Source organism: Gopherus flavomarginatus, chromosome 1 (genome assembly GCF_025201925.1).
Source record: "Gopherus flavomarginatus isolate rGopFla2 chromosome 1, rGopFla2.mat.asm, whole genome shotgun sequence".
Classification (NCBI taxonomy): domain Eukaryota; kingdom Metazoa; phylum Chordata; order Testudines; family Testudinidae; genus Gopherus; species Gopherus flavomarginatus.
In genome coordinates, this window is record NC_066617.1 from 293,323,784 (window position 1) to 293,342,491 (window position 18,708).

At 41.4% G+C, this 18,708-nt stretch overlaps 1 protein-coding gene across 5 annotated transcripts in view; it reads right to left on the reverse strand.

Annotated features, from left to right (window-relative positions):
- BORA (BORA aurora kinase A activator) overlaps window positions 1-18,687 on the reverse strand; it is a 48,770-nt gene extending 30,083 nt beyond the window's left edge. For 2 of the 5 annotated variants that reach the window (XM_050948829.1, XM_050948811.1), the window contains exons 1-4: window positions 18,548-18,686; window positions 13,347-13,517; window positions 11,477-11,583; window positions 1,578-1,623 (exon numbers count right to left, since the gene is read on the reverse strand). In XM_050948829.1, coding sequence (XP_050804786.1) covers window positions 1,578-1,623; window positions 11,477-11,583; window positions 13,347-13,502 — 309 coding nt within the window. In that variant the 5' untranslated portion in view covers window positions 13,503-13,517; window positions 18,548-18,686. Of the gene's footprint in view, window positions 1-1,577; window positions 1,624-11,476; window positions 11,584-13,346; window positions 13,518-18,374 lie in introns of all 5 variants that reach the window. The other 3 variants (XM_050948838.1, XM_050948820.1, XM_050948847.1) reach the window with 3 other exon arrangements.
- Window positions 18,688-18,708: the final 21 nt, after the last annotated feature.

The following is an 18,708-nucleotide window of genomic DNA, read 5'->3' on the forward strand; positions in this document are numbered from 1 at the left end:
ATGGAACTCTTTCTACTGATCCAAGACATAGAAGTGGGAGAGCTTCCTGCTATAACAGTCCCTTGCGAGATGTGTCCCCGAAGAAGGCCAGAGGTATGCACAGTGTGAAATTTGATATCCCAGTGTAACTGTCTCTAGTACCCATTGTTCTCAAATTACAGAAGGCTACATGTGCCTGAAGGAACTCAAATTGTTGATGAAAGTAGGCGTAGAGCAGGGATAGGCAACCTATAGCATATGTGCCAAAGGCGGCACACAAGCTGATTTTCAGTGGTACTCACACTGCCCAGGTCCTGGCCACTGGTCCAGGGAGCTCTGCATTTTAATTTTAAATGAAGCTTCTTAAACATTTTAAATACCTTATTTACTTTACACACAACAATAGTTTAGTTATATATTATAGACTGTGAAAGTAGAATGAATTATATTGTAAAAATAAGAATGGATTAAAGAAATGTTGTATGTACCTTTAAGCAGAAATAAGAAATGCTGAAACACAGGTGCCAGGAAAAAAAGCATTAGGCATAAACAATGGTGCTAATGCCGAAACATTAAATAGAAGATCAGTAATAGTTAGTAAGGAAATAAGATATGCATGTCTAGCCCAGGTAAACTTATCAGATTCTGCTTCCTTTGTTATCTTGTTAAGTTCTCGCCCTTTTATCTGTATAAATAAGATAGTTTGTGTCTTGAATGGTGGTCACATTATCTGGGTGTTATTAGCAGAGCGCTGTGCTAATAAAACAGAGTGGTCTGACAAACTGTGAGTCTTGAGTCTAACTTTGACAAGACTTATAGAAAGAGTCCTTCTAAAAACGTTAAAATGAATTACTGGCATGCGAAACTTCAAATCAGAGTGAATAAATGAAGACTCGGCACACCACTTCTGAAAGGTTGCCGACCCCTGCTCTAAGGTGAGATTCTGGTAGAAACTCCTTAACTACATTGTTGGACCCAGGGCATTTGTGACATAGAGTTGCTCACCTGCTAGTGACAGTTACTGAACAGATGGCTGTTTTAAATTTTCTTTTAAAAAAAGCAATTCACATCAGAAGTGACGGGGGCAGCCAACTCTACAATAAGATTTTTTCCTCAGTGAAAAAGCAAAGATTGCCAGACACCATGGTAACTGCAAGCAGGACTTAGAAACATGGAGATTCAACTCCTGGGTATTTTGAAGACAGTAATCTGTTCAGGACCTCTTTGTAGAGTTTATATCACATGTGATATTTTTGTGAAGTGCTTTAAAAGACTTATGCCACATTTCACATCTAGCAAAAATGCACAAAGTCCCAAAGTCTGCTTCTTTGGCCTAAAGCTATAGAGGAGGAAATCAAATAAAAACCACAAATAAGGATTCCCATTCTAAAACTACAAGAGATAAGCAGTAAACTGCATTGTCTTCTACTACCCGTTAAAATACCACATGCTCTTGGTGAAGAGCTACCTCATACTTCGTAAAGTTGCTTTGCAAAGTTGCTAGATAACGCTGAAAATTTACTTTTTACCATTGTTCATTTTACCCATATACACACAATATTAATATCTGCTTTAATATCAATAACAATTTTAATTACCTCTTCAATGGCTTTCTGTCTTTTGTCTTCCATCTCTTTATCTATTCTAAACAATGCAAATAAAAAAAAAAACCCACAATAAATTACCAATGCCATTACTGCATTTGATGGTTCAAGTAAATGAAAAGTACCATTTTTATCAAAGATTAAGATTAGCTGCCTTTTAAAATAAATCACAATTTACTCTATGTATAATATTCTTAATATACTGTGTGCAATTCCTTTGTATTCAAAATTGATAAGTATTTCCTGTACTCAGACAATTAGCTACTTTAAAGGAGTTCCCACCTCGGGCAATTTTGTAATAACATTTTACATAGTAAGTGATTTACTTTGTAATCTTCTGTATAATCCCTTTTACTATTATGAAAGATATTTCTATTTGAATGAAATGTTTTGCTCTTATACAGCTTCTCTTTCCACCTAAATCTCTGCAAAGAGTCTGATTTTGAATGCTTCTATAAGCAACTTTTAAAATTACTATAAAATAGACTTAAAGAGAAACTCACTCTAGGATCTAGCAGGACAAGGAATTGGACCCTAAGGAAGAAAACTCTTTAAACAGAAAAAAAATAAAACCACAATGGAAAACAAATAAAGGAACTTGTATAGATTTATTTGACATTATCTACTTCTTCCCCAACGAAAGGTTCCCTCTTCATGTGGCTTGTAAACACATATTATCCCAGCCCAACACAAATAATCACATCATGTATCTGAGTTAAGATTTTATACAACCTCTACCACAAAATAGGCAATTCCAAAAGTAAGCTTGTATTAAATGGTATTTCCCCTAGTTCAAATATTTCTCAGCCATATTCAAATGATCTGTACAGCTTTTCACAAGTGATATAGTTTCCTTTTTGTGTCACCATAACTGATAAAGCTTCACTATACCAGTCATTAGGAGGCTTATAAATGACAACCAAAGAAATTCATACTAAATATAACTTTTGAAGAACAGCAGAGGCATGAAAGTATTTATATGGACGTTAATGTGAATAATCTCTTCAGACCATATAAATTATATATTTAGAAAGGACTGGGTACAGCATTTGGATAACTGATAGAACTATTCATACATGTTCTGATGACACCTCTTTTCTCCCCCCAAAAAGGTCAGTCGTGGCTCTGACTAGACTTGCAATATATAAAAGGTACCATCTACAACTAAGAGCTTATGATACCACTAAGGTTGCTATAGTGTACAAGTCCAGCATTAAGATAACATAACAAAAGAACAGGCCAGGCACCTTCACTTGTCATTTATTTGTAAGTACAAACGATCACAAAAACAAGTATCCCTGCAGGTCAGACTGCAAAACTGAAACATGGGGACTGAAAAGGCAGCATCCAGTTAAAAGGAGAGTGAGATTGATAACATACAGTGCAAGAGTATGTGCTTGTTCTTTGGGCAGTGAAGTTTGGAAAGTGCAAAAGTAAAAACAACAAATGTAGTTGGCAACGAAAATATCAATCTTGTATGCATCTTTAAGCCAGGGTCAAAATGTAACCATGGCACAGTATTCAAGTTGCTATGTGGCTTTTTGAACAGCAGATACTTCATACCATATCATCTAAACGAAAACATCCTGCTTCTACTAGAGGAAAACAAAGAGGATAAAAGCCAGGAGACTGGCCCAGGACAGCCCAAGCAAAAGAACATTTTGTACCAAATGTACAGTAAGAATTACAAGAGACAAAAAAGTGTGGTCTGGGTCTTTCAGCTTGAACTCCTCAGCTGACTGAATACTGCAGTGGAATTTGGAAATAATTTAAGTCACTAATACTGATCTCAGAAACCTGTAATAAGTTGCCATTTATGCATGGAATAGGCAAATGTGTCCATGCTCACTTGAAAGTTTCCTTTCTTTGAGTAATAAGGTCTACATATTTTTTACAATGGTACTTGAACCTTCCAGCAGCTTGGAGGCAAAACCACACTAGTCAGTCACTGGCAGCAGAGGATTATGTTAACTATGCTGTGGGGAAAAAGCACAATTTCTCTTGATACAGCATATTCAACCTAACAAAAAACAAATCTTTGGATGTCAAATTTCATCTTTCTTCTGGATGCTCCATTTGTCTCCAGATTGGTGGACTTATTACTCAAAGAAAGGAAATTTCAAGAAGCACGGATAAGGTTCCCTATTATTCATCATGCTAAGATTCAAAGATCTGGTACAGAAGGATTTTCATAGCAATGAGCCTCCAGGGTAAGAGGCAGGATCAGTCTTTATATATGGGGATCTAAACCAAGCTAAATTTACATGATCTTCTCCATCTTCCCCTGGGCTCAAAGCCATGGAGAAATGCCAAAAGAAAGGAAGTTACACTGGCTAATATAGGACGACCACTATTATTCCTGGGGGAAAATACATTCTGCTGGAAACACACTGCAGTTACATTTTTCATCCACCAGCGGCTGCTGTAGCACGAGAAGAGTGGGCAGCTGGCTCATGGTCCAGAGCAGCCAGCTGTGGATAGGGAAGGCCTGAGGCTGTGTTTCTCACAGCAACAAGCCTGCAAGGCCAGATGAGAAGCCACAGGATGGGGGGTGGGGGGAGCGGACAGAGCAGGGCACAAAGGATCAGGGGCTCAGAAGGGTGAGTGGGGGGAACAGAGGCACAGGAGCTAGTGTGGTGAAAGCACTGAGCCAGGAATGGGAAAGGGGTGAACGGCCACATGGGACAGGGAGAGGGGGTGGCTGATTGGAAGCGCAGGGCCACATGGGGACAAGGGCAGATGTGCCTGACTGAATGGAGAGGTTACGGGTCAGCCAGAGTCTGCAAGGGAGAGGTTCCCCAATTCCTTAACACTCTCCTCACCCAAAAAAACCAAAACTGTTCCATACTTCTCCCACCCACACCCAACAACCCTCCAGGTTCATTTCCTAGGCTCCTTCCCAGCAATTACTTCCCTGTACCTCAGCTCCTCCATTACCCTTGACTCCCCTAAGCCTTTCCACTACTTCTGAGGGATGCAAGAAATACATTTCTGTAGTGTAGTTTAAAAGAACTATTACTCAAAGTTCTGTATTAATATGCCTAGTGTCATAAACAGATGGTAAGGGTTAATGTCTCTTTTACCTGTAAAGGGTTAAGAAGCTCAGTAAACCTGGCTGACACCTGACAGAGGACCAATAGGGGGACAAGATACTTTCAAATCTTGGTGGAGGGAAGTCTTTGTTTGTGTGTTTTGTTGTTGACTCTTGAGGCTAAGAGGGACCAGACATACATCCAGGCTTTCCCAATCTTTCTGAATCAGTCTTTCATGTTTCGAAATAGTAAGTAATACCCAGGCAAGGCGGATTAGTCTTATGTTTGTTTCCTCAACTTGTGAATGGTGTTTTTGCAGGAAGAATTTTTACCTCCGTTTGCTGTAACTTTGAATCTCAGGCTTGGAGGAGGCAGGGGGGGAGGTCCCTCTAGTCTATATGAATCTGAGTACCCTGTAAAGCATTTTCCATCCTGATTTTACAGAAATAATTTTTACCTTTTCTTTCTTTAATTAAAAGTTTTTTTTTTGTTTTTGGTTTTTTTTTAAGAAAAGAACCTGATTGATATTTCCTTGTTTTAAAATCCAAGGGATTGAGTCTGAATGCACCAGGGATTGGTGGGGGGAAGAGAGGGGGGGATGATTAATTCCACCTTGTTTTAAGATCCAAGGAGTTTGGATTTGAGTAAGCCTCTCAAGGCAACCCAGGGAGGGGAGAGTCTAGGGGGAAAAGGAGGGGAATGGTTAATTTCTCCTTGTTTTAAGGCCATAGGGGTTTGGGTCTTGGGTTCCCTGGGAAAGGTTTTGGGGGAACAGAAAGTGTGCCAGACGCTAACTTCTGGCTGGTGGCAGCGTACCAAATTTAAGCTAATAATTAAGCTTAAAAGTAATCATGCAAGTCCCCACTTCTTGAACTCTAAAGTTCAAAGTGGGGAAAAAACCTTGACACCTAGTACGGAATCTATTTGTCAAAAAACATTTCCTGAATTTTTTTGTTGTATGTATTGTAATAGACATGCTTGCTGACAGGTATATTTAAATACATTACCAAATTAATTGAAACTGGCGTGATTGTATTTTTATTTTGATAAATAAAATATGCAGAATTTTAAAATACTGTGTACAGAATTTTTAAATTTTTGGCACTGAATTCCCCCATGAGTACAATATGCTACTCTGTCAGTGCTCCTAAGAACTGGACTTTGACAGTTAAGATGGAATATTTATTGAATTTACTCAAGGGAACAAAAACTGACAGTGACAGTTGTGAGGACTCATCATTGTCACCACTCCCATAAGCACAGTGGTCGTTGGGGCACCATCATTGATGAGCCCCAACGACCCCTTACGATTGTGTGTCGGTGCTTGAGTCTCTGCGAAGTCCATTCCTGTCCACTCTTATGTTGTCAATTCATCTTTTCTTCTGTCTACCTCTTCTCCTCTTCGCCCTATACTATCCCTTGGAGGATGATCTTGGATAGGCCAGATGATCTTGTTACATGGCCGTACCACTTCAGCTTGCACTTCTTCACAGTCGTCAGGAGGTCTTCATATGACCCAATGCATTGGATGATGATGTTGCGGAACTCTTCATTAGTGATGTGGTAGAAGTAGGAGATGCCCAGGATTTTACGGAAGCATCTCATCTCTACTACCTACATTTTCCATTCAAGTTCTGCCCAGAAGGTCCATGTCACGCACACATACAGAAAAATGAGATCATAGACTATCAGGGTTGGAAGGGACCTCAGGAGATCATCTAGTCCAAGCCCCTGCTCAAAGCAGGACCAATTCCCAGTTAAATCATCCAATAGATTTTTGCCCCATATCCCTAAAATGGCCCCCTCAAGCGTGCCAATGCATTCAGCATTTTCAGTTTGGATTCCCGGTAGATGTTCTTATTCCTCCAAATTGGCTTTAGCTTTGTCCCTGCTGCTGCTGTTTGCATAGTTGTGCCCGAATTTCTGCCTTGGATCCTTCATCAGTGGTAACTACCCTCAAATAATTGAACCGTTTCACTGTCTCCAGCTCTTGTCCACTGACAAGAACTGCACTGCTGGCCTTGGCACACAGTTGTTTAATGGTAAGAATAAGCTTACGACCAACATTGTACTTCTTCATGGTTGCCCAGAGAGCTTCGTGCCTTCTTGAAGTCAACAAAGACGCGGTAGATCTCCTGCTGGTGTTGCAAGCACCTCTCACATAGTGCACGAAGGTTGAGAATCTGTTCTGTGGTACTTCTTCCAGCACAAATGCCAGCCTGTTCTTCAACGATGATATTGTCTGCTTGTGGCTTCAATCTGTTCAATATGACTTTCAACATCACTTTGCTGGGATGGCTAATTAAGTTTATGGGCCAGCATTTTTACACAATTGCAGGTTGCCTCTCTTTGACAGAGTGATTAGTGACCGTGTCCACATGGAAGGCCGATGTCTGGTCTGCCAGATCTTGTTGCAGATCTTGGTGAGTACATCTATTATTATTTCTCCTCTGAATTTCATCAGTTCAGCTGGGATGTTGTCAATACCTGTAGCCTCTCTGTTCTTGAGTAATTTCACAGCTGTTTCCACTTCTTCACATAGTATTGGAAAGTCATCTTCCTCTGTTGAATCTGGGCTGTCTAAGACTCTAGGATCTCCATTTGTCTGGTGGTTGTATAGATCAGAGCAGTAATTTGTCCACCTATTGATGATGTCCCTTTCTTCGCCTTGAATTCCGTTATCTTTGGTCCATCTTTCCTTCCTCAGATCTTTTACAACCTGGAAGACGCATTTGCTATTTTTAATACTGATACACTTCAATTTCAGAGCATTGTTTTTCAATCCATATCTCCTTGGCCACCTTCATTCCTTTCTTGATCTTTCTGCCAAGCTCCCTCAGTGCTCTTTTTGTCTCTCAAGTTTTCTTCTAATGTCACACATTTGTAGTATTTCATTTTTGACCCATGGTTTTGTCTTCTTACGATGTTTCCCAAGGAAGACCTTTGCTGCCTCATTCATTACAGCGCTGAAATTGTTGATCATTGTTTCTTTTTGTCTTCCTCTAGAGCAAGCAGCAGGGCAAATTTTCTGCTGATCATTGCTTGGAATGACTGAAATGTTTTGGTCTCTAAGTCTTTCTAAGTCAAACTTGTTTCTGGTGAACTTTGGCCTGATGATTTTTCTTAGCCTCAGCCAAAAATTTAGCATCACAAGGTCGTGATCACTTCCACTATCAGCACCGGGGAAGCTCCTTGTTTTAGCTCTGTTAATCCCAGAACGACATCAGCCTTGCACCATGATGTAGTTCAGGGGTTGGCAAAACTCTGGCACGTGGGCTGAGGGATGTGCTGGCCGCAGCTTCCCGCCATCCCCATTGGCCTGGAGCAGCGAATTGCAGTCAGTGGGAGCCACAATCAGCCAAACCTGCGGATGTGGCAGGTAAACAAACTGGCCCGGCCTGCCAGGGTGCTTACCCTGGCAAGCCACATGCCAGAGGTTGCCGACCCCTGATGCAGTTGATCTAGATGTGATGTACAGATGCTCCCCGACTTACGCAAGCGTTCCGTTCCAGAAAGCCTTGCACAACTCAAATTTTGCTTAAGTCAGAAACGTATACCCAATCATTACTTTTTTTCCTCCTTTCTTCTTTTTTGGGGTCCAGGAAAGCAATAATCACTTTATCCATGTATTCATTTTAAACCTGTCTGGTCCCAGATGGAGAACTGGTTTTGCAGTAGCTCCAGTGAGATACTGGATCTTCTGATGTCTCTACTAGGTTAATCAAGCCTCAGCCATAGCCTCTTCGCCCAGAAAGGCATAAGCAATAACACTACTGCTCCTTCACTCTGATTTTGTATTGTCTCAGGCAGCTCTGGAAAAGGTGGAAAGATGTATAGGAGGAACCTTGCTCAGCTTTGAGATGTCTTTCACCACTTTACATCCCAGTTCCTTATACTCAGAAGCACCACAGGGCACCTTTACTGTTTTCAGATGCAAAGAGGCTGATCTGGACCTGCCCATCAAATTGACTTATAGTTGTGAGATATTTCTATGTATAGTAGCTATTCTGATAATCCGACTATGGAGTTGGCCTAAATGTGTTTTCCCAATGTGAAAACCCTGTCAGACACATAAGCGGACAAGCAGATAAGACACAAGCAGAAGAGGCCTGTTATCCATTGATTAAGGTCTACAGCAGACCTTAATCAATTATTGTGTTCCAGGATGATGTCCTCCCTTTCTGATACCCATTCCCCGAACTGAATCAGGAAGTTCCCTAAAAGGGGGGGAAAAAAAAAAAAAAAAAAAAAGATTTTTTGCATTTACCAGTGTGGGAAGTGGAAAGTATACAACTGAAGCTAAGTCTATCAATGGATGAGACAAGGTCAGATGTGAAGGGGATACCTGGAATTACTGGATAGATATATGAACTCTGAATCAGAGACATGTCTGTGTATGAAATCAGAATTCTCAACAAGTTCCAATAAGTACTGCATATTTGTTTTTTGACACGACTTCCTTTCCATTATGACCATCATCTTCTGTTAAAATTGTTTCAAAGCAAGAACTTGTACCTGTGATAGTACTCACTCTCAACCCAGGCCTACAACTGACTTTCCTGGCACCATGGTCTTTGTCCTAAACCCAAGATATTCCAGAAACCATATCACTCTATTTGTTTTACCTTTCTCTGTACAGAACCCTGATCAGAAAACTGTCTAGAAAAAGATTAGTGAATTTCCGTCTTCCCTAAAGCCAATACTATTCTTAACATTATCCTGTTAAGATAATGGTAATGGCTGAAGCTGGGAACAGCAAAGGGCTGCCATTCATCTGCAAACCATAAGAACTGTCTGGGGGTTGTAAAATGGGAATGCTTTGAATACAAGCCTTCTTTAGGAACTTATTTAGATGTTTCAGACACAGTCTTACTTTGCTGGTCCCTGATTTTTTGAAGTTAGAAATAGGATGGGGAGCAGGTTGCAATTTTCAGATCCAAAGTAGATGATTAATGATTTCATTCATGTTTGGGCCTTTCCATGAGTTACTGAGATTGAGAAAAGAAAGTTGTTCTTGTGATTCTTGCACAGCTCCACATGTCCAGTGCCCTCCTTTGACTAAAGCTATAAGTAGCTTTTTTGCAAATGGCAAGAGTCTGACACCAATCAAAAGGTCTAAATCCTGATAAGGCTGGCTGAGAGGTCTGAAAGCAGCTCTGAGGCAACAAAGGGCAGCTACTGTCCGTGCACTGTTGTACTTTCTGCACTGATTCAGCTTGCCATATGACCTGTATTCCTTTCTGTAGAGTCTAGCATGAGCCAGATTCTGAACAGACTTTTGTGACGATTCTGAAATAGTCTCAGCTTTTAATAGCTCCCCACTGTATCACTAAGATAGCAGGGAACCGATTTCTCCGGATATCTGATTCCAAGTATGAAACAGATTTGAATCCCACCTCTTTTTCAAGGAGAAGCCTTCGTCTAGGCTGCATGATTTTTAGGTTGAGAGGGACCATACTTGCAATACTCTCCATACATTATTAGCACCACTTCTGAAAGGATGGGGTACTCCAGGTGCCAGACAGCAGTTAATATTACTTTTATTTATTTTTGTAAGCCTGATGCCACCTGAGTTTTCAGGTCCACAGGACAGTGTTGAGACAATGCTTGCCTGGACTTGGCTGCTTGTAGAGTATTTGTATAGTGAGACCATGCTGAGGTAAAAATCTCCACCAGGTATTAGAAAGGCCAAATTCCTGATCACCAGGAAAAATCACCACCTTTACCTTAGGAGTAACACCAGGTTAAATCTAGATGGTGTTAAATCTAGATGCTGAGGAATCTACTAGCCTTATAAAATGGAGGCCAGGATAAGCCTCTGACTGCAATAAGGGTCTATCTACACCGCATGCTTCTTTTGACAGTATGTAGAGTACATATCTGCATAGCCCCCCTAGAACAGGTACAAATAGCAGTGTAGCTAGTGAGGCACAGCTTAGGCAAGTAGAATAAAAACACATCTGAAGGGTGTGGGTATGTATTTGAGTGCATACTCTACATGCTCTCTATTTGCCCATGCCATGCCTCCCCTTCTACTCTGCTATTTTCAACAGTATCGCATCTTGGTGCCTTCCCACTACTGGAGTCTCTCTTCCTACAGGAAAAAAAAATCTCCCAAAGAGGAAAGGCTCTGGCAGGGGATTGCAGTAGGGAAAGGATCCACCACTTCCCCGCTGCTGCAGCATTTCCCCTCTGCAGAGAAAGGCTTTGGAAGTGTCTCTCTCTTTGCCATAGGGGCATCAGACATTGCAAAAGCCTCAGAAGGGGAAGTGAAGTGAGGGGACAATCTGCTCAAAAGGCAAACACAGATCTGGGCCAGAGCTAGGAATTGAAATTATTAAGCTAAACTGTTAGTATGAAAATCTGAAATAAAATTTTGACTTTTTGCCTCACAAAAGCTCTGCCAAGAGGGTGTGGCTGAGCCTCCCGCCGCTCAGGAGGCAGAAAAAAATGGAAGGAACTTTGAGAAAGAGGCAGAGGTAGAATGGGGGCGTGGGAAGGGTAGAGGGGAAGCCCTTTCCCTCCTGTTAGTGACTGACAGGCCTGGTTTAGTCCCTAAGGGGCCAGCTGGCTAAAGTATCATTGTAACAGATCTGTGGACCTTGACACAAGGAAGAATGGAGAAACAGCCTCACTTAAGTATTATACCACAGCACACAGACATGAAAAGCAACTTAAAAACAAAATTCTAGATAAAAGCAACCTTATACGGACAATAGCTTAATACAAGATTATGTTATATTAGATAAAGAATGTTGACTATTTACATGAACATGAATAAAAACAGCCATGCATAGAAGAATAGCTTTCTGACATTCAAATATCAGTTCAGTTCATTGCATAAAATAGAAAGCAACTTACCTGGCATGACTTAAATACATTGCCTGACGCCGAATATCTTCAGAGTCAATTTCCACAGGATTTATTAGGGCAAGTTGATCAATAGACCACCTAAATTTTCCTGGAGTCTGAGAAAGGAATAAACATCATAGTGAAGTATGCAGTGCTTACTATTTTAAACAGACAGAATCAAAAACACAGAGCACAAATCTTTAAAAATAAGCCACATTGGAGCCATAACCTTCTTATATACATGAGCTAAAACAATAGTAATTGTTTCAGACAGCTAAGTAAGCTACTTAAATTTTAAAACTACAAAAAAAATGAGTAACAGAATCAGACCAATTGATCTTGTAATCTACTTTTGTTTAATGGTCATTAATTGCAATTGTATGTAACGTGAAACAAAGCATAGCATATTTCGCATTTATATAGTAATTTGCATCTTCAAAGCACTTTACAAACATTAAAACTTCACAAAACCTCTGTAAGATAAATATTATCCCACTTTTACTGATGAGAAAATTGAGGAAGAGAATTTATGTGATAGTGGTTTGAGCACTGGCCTGCTAAACCCAATGTTGTGAGTTCAATCCTTAAGGGGGCCACTTGGCGATCTGGGGCAAAATCAGTACTTGGTCCTGCTAGTCAAGGCAGGGGGCTGGATTCGATGACCTTTCGGGGTCCCTTCCAGTTCTATGAAATAGGTATATCTCCATATAAAAATTCAAAATTGTCTAAGATCAGAGTTAGTGTCAGAGCCAGGATTAAAACTGAGTGCCTATTCGTATGCTCAGTCCACTACATCAAATTACCTCCCAATGCTCAAGCCTACTACCTGTAGTCATATCACCTCTGTTTATAAGGAGATTTAAAAAGTAGAATAAAGCTTGTCCGGTATTCAGATGGAAGACCTCAAATTGCTATAGAAATGAAATTAGGGATTCAGAAGGCATGTTCCTTCCAGAACTTCAGTATGATGTTTAAAGGTTCTATACTGCTAGCAGTGCCATTTTAAGATACATGTAAAATGAAGATCCAGATCCCTTGTGGTAAAAAATTCATGATATACCCACATCTATACAATTGTGGGTAATATCCCCAAGGACCTGGTCAAATTCCAGTATGGGAAATCACATTCCATCTACCTAAACTTTTTTTATTGTTTCAATGGAGTAAAGTTTTCTTCACTGCATGTCAAACTAATACTGCTTCTGCAAAGTACTGACTTTATTCCAGTGTCCCGGAATTTATGGACAAATGATCCAGATAAACCAGAAAATGGGAAAATGCAATGCTACAGCACCATCTAGCAGCCACAAGAGAGCTAGCTCCCTTTCTGGACATGTGTGCACTGTTTGTCAAGTAGACCCAAATAATGGAGGGTCGGATGAACAGGTCTCTACTGTATATAGATATAAACAATTTAAACAGGATTTCAAAACCTTCACATGATAGAAGTGCTATAATAAAAAAAGAAATGTAAAATAGCATCATTCTGAAGATTTTGTATCCAACCTGCTTGTGTCACAAGCCTAGAACAAGGATTGCTGCAGACAGAGCACTTATTTAGATGACAACTAACTCTAACAAGTGGTCTTCATTCCTCCCTTTCTCAAGAATTTGTTTAGCACCATACAAATAGTTTTTTGCATTTAGTATATATGTTAATGCAATGTTATCATTAATATTTTACAAACAAAGTCATAGAGCTAAGTGACAGAGTTTTAGCACTAGGTTTCCTTTAGTATTAAGAAGGTTGTAAGGAACTATGCTACTTAGTCTTGCTTAAACTCTAGTAAAAACTATCTGCACATTTAAGAAATGATAACTTAGTATTTGGCAGTATTAATACTGCCTCTGTGACATTGTACTAGGTATTAAATCTTACTGATGAGGATTTTGTTGATTTAAAAACAGAAGGACTGGAAACAATCTGCTCCTGCAGACTATAGTAATCACTTGGACTTTCAAAGGGGTTTAGGACTGTGGCCCGTCCTGGAGTCTTTGGTGTTATTTGCATTTTAGTTTCTTTTGCATCTCCCATAGCACAGAGCTGCACCTAGAAGAGAACAATTTTTTTAGTTACAATTTAGGAAGCTACATTTTTCATTTTGAGTCACCCTTAGTTTTAGGAAAAGACAAGAAATCATATCATTTTTCGGTCTGTCAAGCGATTAAAAAATAATCGTGATTAATCTCTCGATTAAAAAATTAATCATGATCAATCATGAAATTAATTGCGCTGTTAAACAATAATTGAATACCGATTATTTAAATATTTTGGATGTTTTTTATATAAATCAAATATATTGATTTGAATTACAAAATACAAAGCGTACAGTGCTTACCTTATATGAATTTTGTATTAAATATTTACACTGTAAAAAACAAAAAACTATTTTTCAATTCACCTAAGTACTGTAGTGCAATCTCTTTTTTGGCCTGGTCTACACTACAAGTTTGTCAAATTTAGCAGCGTTAAACTGAATTAACCCTGCACCCGTCCACACAACGAAGCCCTTTACTTCGATATAAAGGGCTCTTAATATCGATATCTGTACTCTTCCCCGAAGAAGGGAGTAGCGCTGAAATCGGTATTGCCATTTCGAATTAGGATTAGTGTGGCTGCAATTCGACAGTATTGGCTTACGGGAGCTATCCCACAGTGCACCATTGTGACCACTCTGGACAGCACTCTGAACTCGGATGCACTGGCCAGATAGACAGGAAAAGCCCTGCAAACTTTTGAATTTCATTTCCTGTTTGCCCAGTGTAGAGAGCTGATCAGCACAGGTGATCACGCAGTTCCAGAATCAAAAAAGAGCTCCACCATGGACCATACCGGAGATACTGAACCTGATCTCTGTATGGGAAGATAAATCTGTTCTATCAGAACTCCGTTCCGATAGACGAAATGCCAAAACATACGAAAAAATCTCCAAGGCTATGATGGACAGAGGCCACAACAGGGACTCAACACAGTGCTGTGTGACACTTAAGGAGCTGAGACAAGCATACCAGAAAGCCAAAGAATGAAACAGATGCTCACGGAGGGAGGGGCAATTGACGACTGTAGCTATCCCACAGTTCCCACACTCTCCGAAAACCATTTGAATTCTTGGCTGAAATCCTAAAGCCTGAAGGGTCAAAAACATCGTCGCAGGTGATTCAGGGTATATGTCGTCAGCTCCCACCCCACCCCCCCCGTGAAAGCAAAGGGGAAAAAAACGTTTCTCGCCTTTTTTCAGTGTCACCGTATGTCTACTGGATGCTGCTGGCAGACATGGTGCTGCAGCGCTACACAGCAGCATCCCCTTCCCTTGCCTTGTGCAAGGCAAACAATACAGTAGGACTGGTATCTGTCATCATCGTCCCATGGGTGCTCCTGGCTGGCCAGGGTGAGGTCGGCCGGGGGCGCCTGGGCAAAAATGGGAATGACTGCAGGTCATTCTCTTCTTTAAGTTTTGTCTAATGGAGATTCAGTCCTGCCTGGAATATCATGCCAGCTGGAGGCTTCTGCCTCAGGCTGCTCTCCTCAGTCAGCAGCACCATATGGTCGCGCCTACCCCAGCCTACCAGGGCACACAATCAGATGCTTTGACCTCTACATTTTGCTGCAAATAAAAAAATTAAGCTGCCGTTTAGAACTGTCCCCCAACATACACATCCTGGGACATTTTGTATTTTACCAGTGTCAACCAAAGGCCCACACACAAATGGAGATTCAGTCCTGCCTGTGCTTCTATCCTAGTGCTTGTCAGATTCCCATTTTCAGCTATAGGCTGAGTAAGAGCAGAATGGTGGTTCACTCTACTTTGCTGTAAGCCAACCGCCCTCCCTTCCCCTGCTTGCAGAGGCAATAAAGTCAGTGTTGTTTCTTATTCATGTATTCTTTATTACTTCATCATACAAATGGGGGGATAAAGGCGACGGCACCCCAGGAGGGGTGGGGGAGGAGGGAAGCAACCAGTGGCATTGTTGCAGGGGCATCCCCTAGAATGGCATGCAGCTCATCATATCTGCGGGATGTCTGGGGCTCTGACCTAGAGCGGCCGTTTGCCTCTCTGGTTCTTTAGTAGGCTTGCCTGATATTCTAGGCAGGACTGACTCTCCATTAGACAAAACTTGAAGAAGAGAATGACCTGGGGAGTCATTCCCATTTTTGTCCAGGCGCCCCCGACCGACCTCACCAAGGCTGACCAGGAGCACCCATGACAGCAGCAGACAGTACAGTATAACTGGTAACCGTCTTTGTCAACTTGCAAAGCAGCAGATGGTACAGTAGAGCTGGTAACCATCTTTGCTAATCTGCAAATGCAAGGAGATGCTGCTGTGTAGCACTGCAGTACCGCGTCTGTTAGGAGCATCCAGTAGACATACGGTAACAGTGAAAAAAGGCTGAACATGCTCCATGGTTGCCGTGCTATGGCCTCTGCCTGGGCAATTCAGGGAAAATGATTGTCTTCCACTGCTTTCACGGAGGAAGGATTGACTGACGACATTTACCCATAACCACCCGCAACAAATTTTTGGCCCCATTAGACATTGGGATCTCAACTCAGAATTCCAATGGGCAGGGGAGACTGCAGGAACTATGGGATAGCTACCCACAGTGCAACGCTCCGGAAGACGCTAGCCTCGGTACATGGATGCACGCTGTCGAATTAATGTGCTTAGTGTGGCCGCATGCCCTCGACTTTATACAATCTGTTTCCAAAAATTGGTTTCTGTACAATCAGAATAATCCCGTAGCGTAGACATACCCTTAATCATGAAAGTTGAACTTACAAATGTAGAACTATGTACAAAAAATAAGTGAATTCAAAAACAAAACAATGTAAAACTTTAGAGCCCATAGTCCACTCAGTCATACTTCTTGCTCAGCCAATTACTAAAACAAACAAGTTTGTTTACATTTGCACGAGATAATGCTGCCTGCTTCCTGTTTACAATGTCACCTGAAACTGCGTCCAAGCTGATGACGAGCTCTGCTCAATAACAATCCAAAACAGTGCAACACAACACATGTTCATTTTCATCATCTGACTCAGATGCCACCAGTAGAAGGTTGATTTTCTGTTTTGGTGGTTCGGGTTCTGTAGTTTTCTCTTTTAAGACTTCTGAAAGTATTCTTCACACCTCATCCCTCTTAGGTTTTGGAAGCCACTTCAGATTCTTAAAACCTTGGGTCAAGTGCTGTAGCTATCTTTAGAAATCTCACATTGGGACATTCTTTGTGTTCTGTCAAATCTTCAGTGAAAATGTTCTAAAAGCTAACGTGCTGGGTCCTTATCTGAGATGCCTATAATCATAGAATCATAGAATATCAAGGCTGGAAGGGACCTCAGGAGGTCATCTAGTCCAACCCCTGCTCAAAGCAGGACAAATCCCCTGAAATATATGGCAGAATGCGGGTAAAACAGAGAAGACATACTATTCTCCTCCAAAAAGAGTTAAGCCACAAATTTAATTAATGCATTATTTTTTTAACAAGCATCATCAGCCTGGAAGCATTTCCTCTGGAATGGTGGTCAAAGCATGAAGGGGCAAACGAATGTTTTGTAAATCTGACACGTAAACACCTTGAAATGCCAGCTACAAAAGTGCCATGTGAACACCTGTTCTCACTTTTTGGTGACATTGTAAATAAGAAGCAGGCAGTGTTATCTCCTGTAAATGCAAACAAAATTGTTTTTGTCTTAGCGATTGGCTGAACAAGACGTAGGACAGAGTGGATTTGTAGGCTCTACAGTTTTACACTGTTTTGTGTTTGAGTGCAGTTACGTCACAGCAACAAAAAATCTACATTTGTAAGTTGCACTTTCAGGACAAAGGGATTGCACTACAGTACTTGCACCAGATGAATCGAAAATTATTATTTCTTTTGTTCATCATTTTTACGGTGCAAATATTTGTAATAAAATCAAATAAAGTGGGCACTGTACACTTTGTGTTCTGTGTCATAATTGAAATCAATATATTTCCAAAATGTAGAAAAACAATCAAAAATATTTAATACATTTCAGTGGGTAGTCTATTTAACAGTATGATTAAAACTGCAATAAATTTTTTTAATCGCAATTAATTTTTTTGAGTTAATCGCATGAGTTAACTGAGCTTGATCAATTGCCCTGATCATTTCTGAAGAAGCACTAACATCTTAAAGTCTAGTCCAGTTGAAAAAGGTGTGAAAAGTAGTTTCAGATTTGAGTTACCAGGCTCAACTATGAGAGGCAGACACACAGAGGTATAGGGGAGTGTGGGGAAGATAAGATGAAGAGCAAAAACTTAATACCTATCAAAATGAGAGTTAATGAGAACAAAGTCAAGAGAAAGGACAGATATATAAAGGAGAGACCAAATTTCAAAAAGACAGCTCTTAACACACAAGCCATCTGAAAGAGACAGATGCCTGTTTGGTGCGTGGAGTTTCAGAAAAAGGAAAACAATCAGAACAATGCAAAAAGGAGAGAATAGCAGGAAATTAGAGCAAGACATATAGCAGGACTTGGGTAGGGGAGGTTTCAGACAGCCAACTGTTACAGAAGATTAATTAAGCGCTTGAATAATTTACTAAATATCTACATGCCGGGGGGGCGGAGAGGGAAATTTACTCAATACCCCTACCAGGGATGTGATCTCCTGGAAGGACCTTGTCTGGACAGGGATTCGAAACCCCGCGGGTGTCCACACTCCCTGGTTCCTCACGCTTATTTATTGTTATTTGGGGGGTAGAACTGGGGCAAAAAACGTTTCCTAGAGTCTAAGGCCAGAAGGGACCATTCGACCATCAAGTCCAAACTCCCGCCTACCACCAGCCATTAGCCTAAGGAAGGTCTCTCTACTCTTTCTCCTAACAACCCCCTCCCGCCGCGGAGAGGCCGGGTTATTGTAGCAGCCGCAGCGGGAAACTCACAGTCGTGTCGGCTCAGATCCGTCGCCGGTGCCCTGTGAAAGCAGCCGCCTGGCGGAGCCCGCCCGGCGAGCCGCGAACGCCAGCAGCGGCACCGCGCTCCCCGCAGACTCGGGGCCCAAGTTAACGATAAGCGGGACTCGGTCGGTCACAGCCTCACGGGAGAAGGCAGCTACCTCCGCCGCCGGGAATCTGTTCAGCCACCGTTGTTGAGCTGGGGCGAGCAGCACTGGGGGCCCCTCGCCACTTTCACTCCGGCGGCTGCATCGCTTGCTTGGCTACTGCTTCCTCACGCGTCCGCGCCAGCCCGGGAGGCTCTTTAACTGCCACGCCCTCT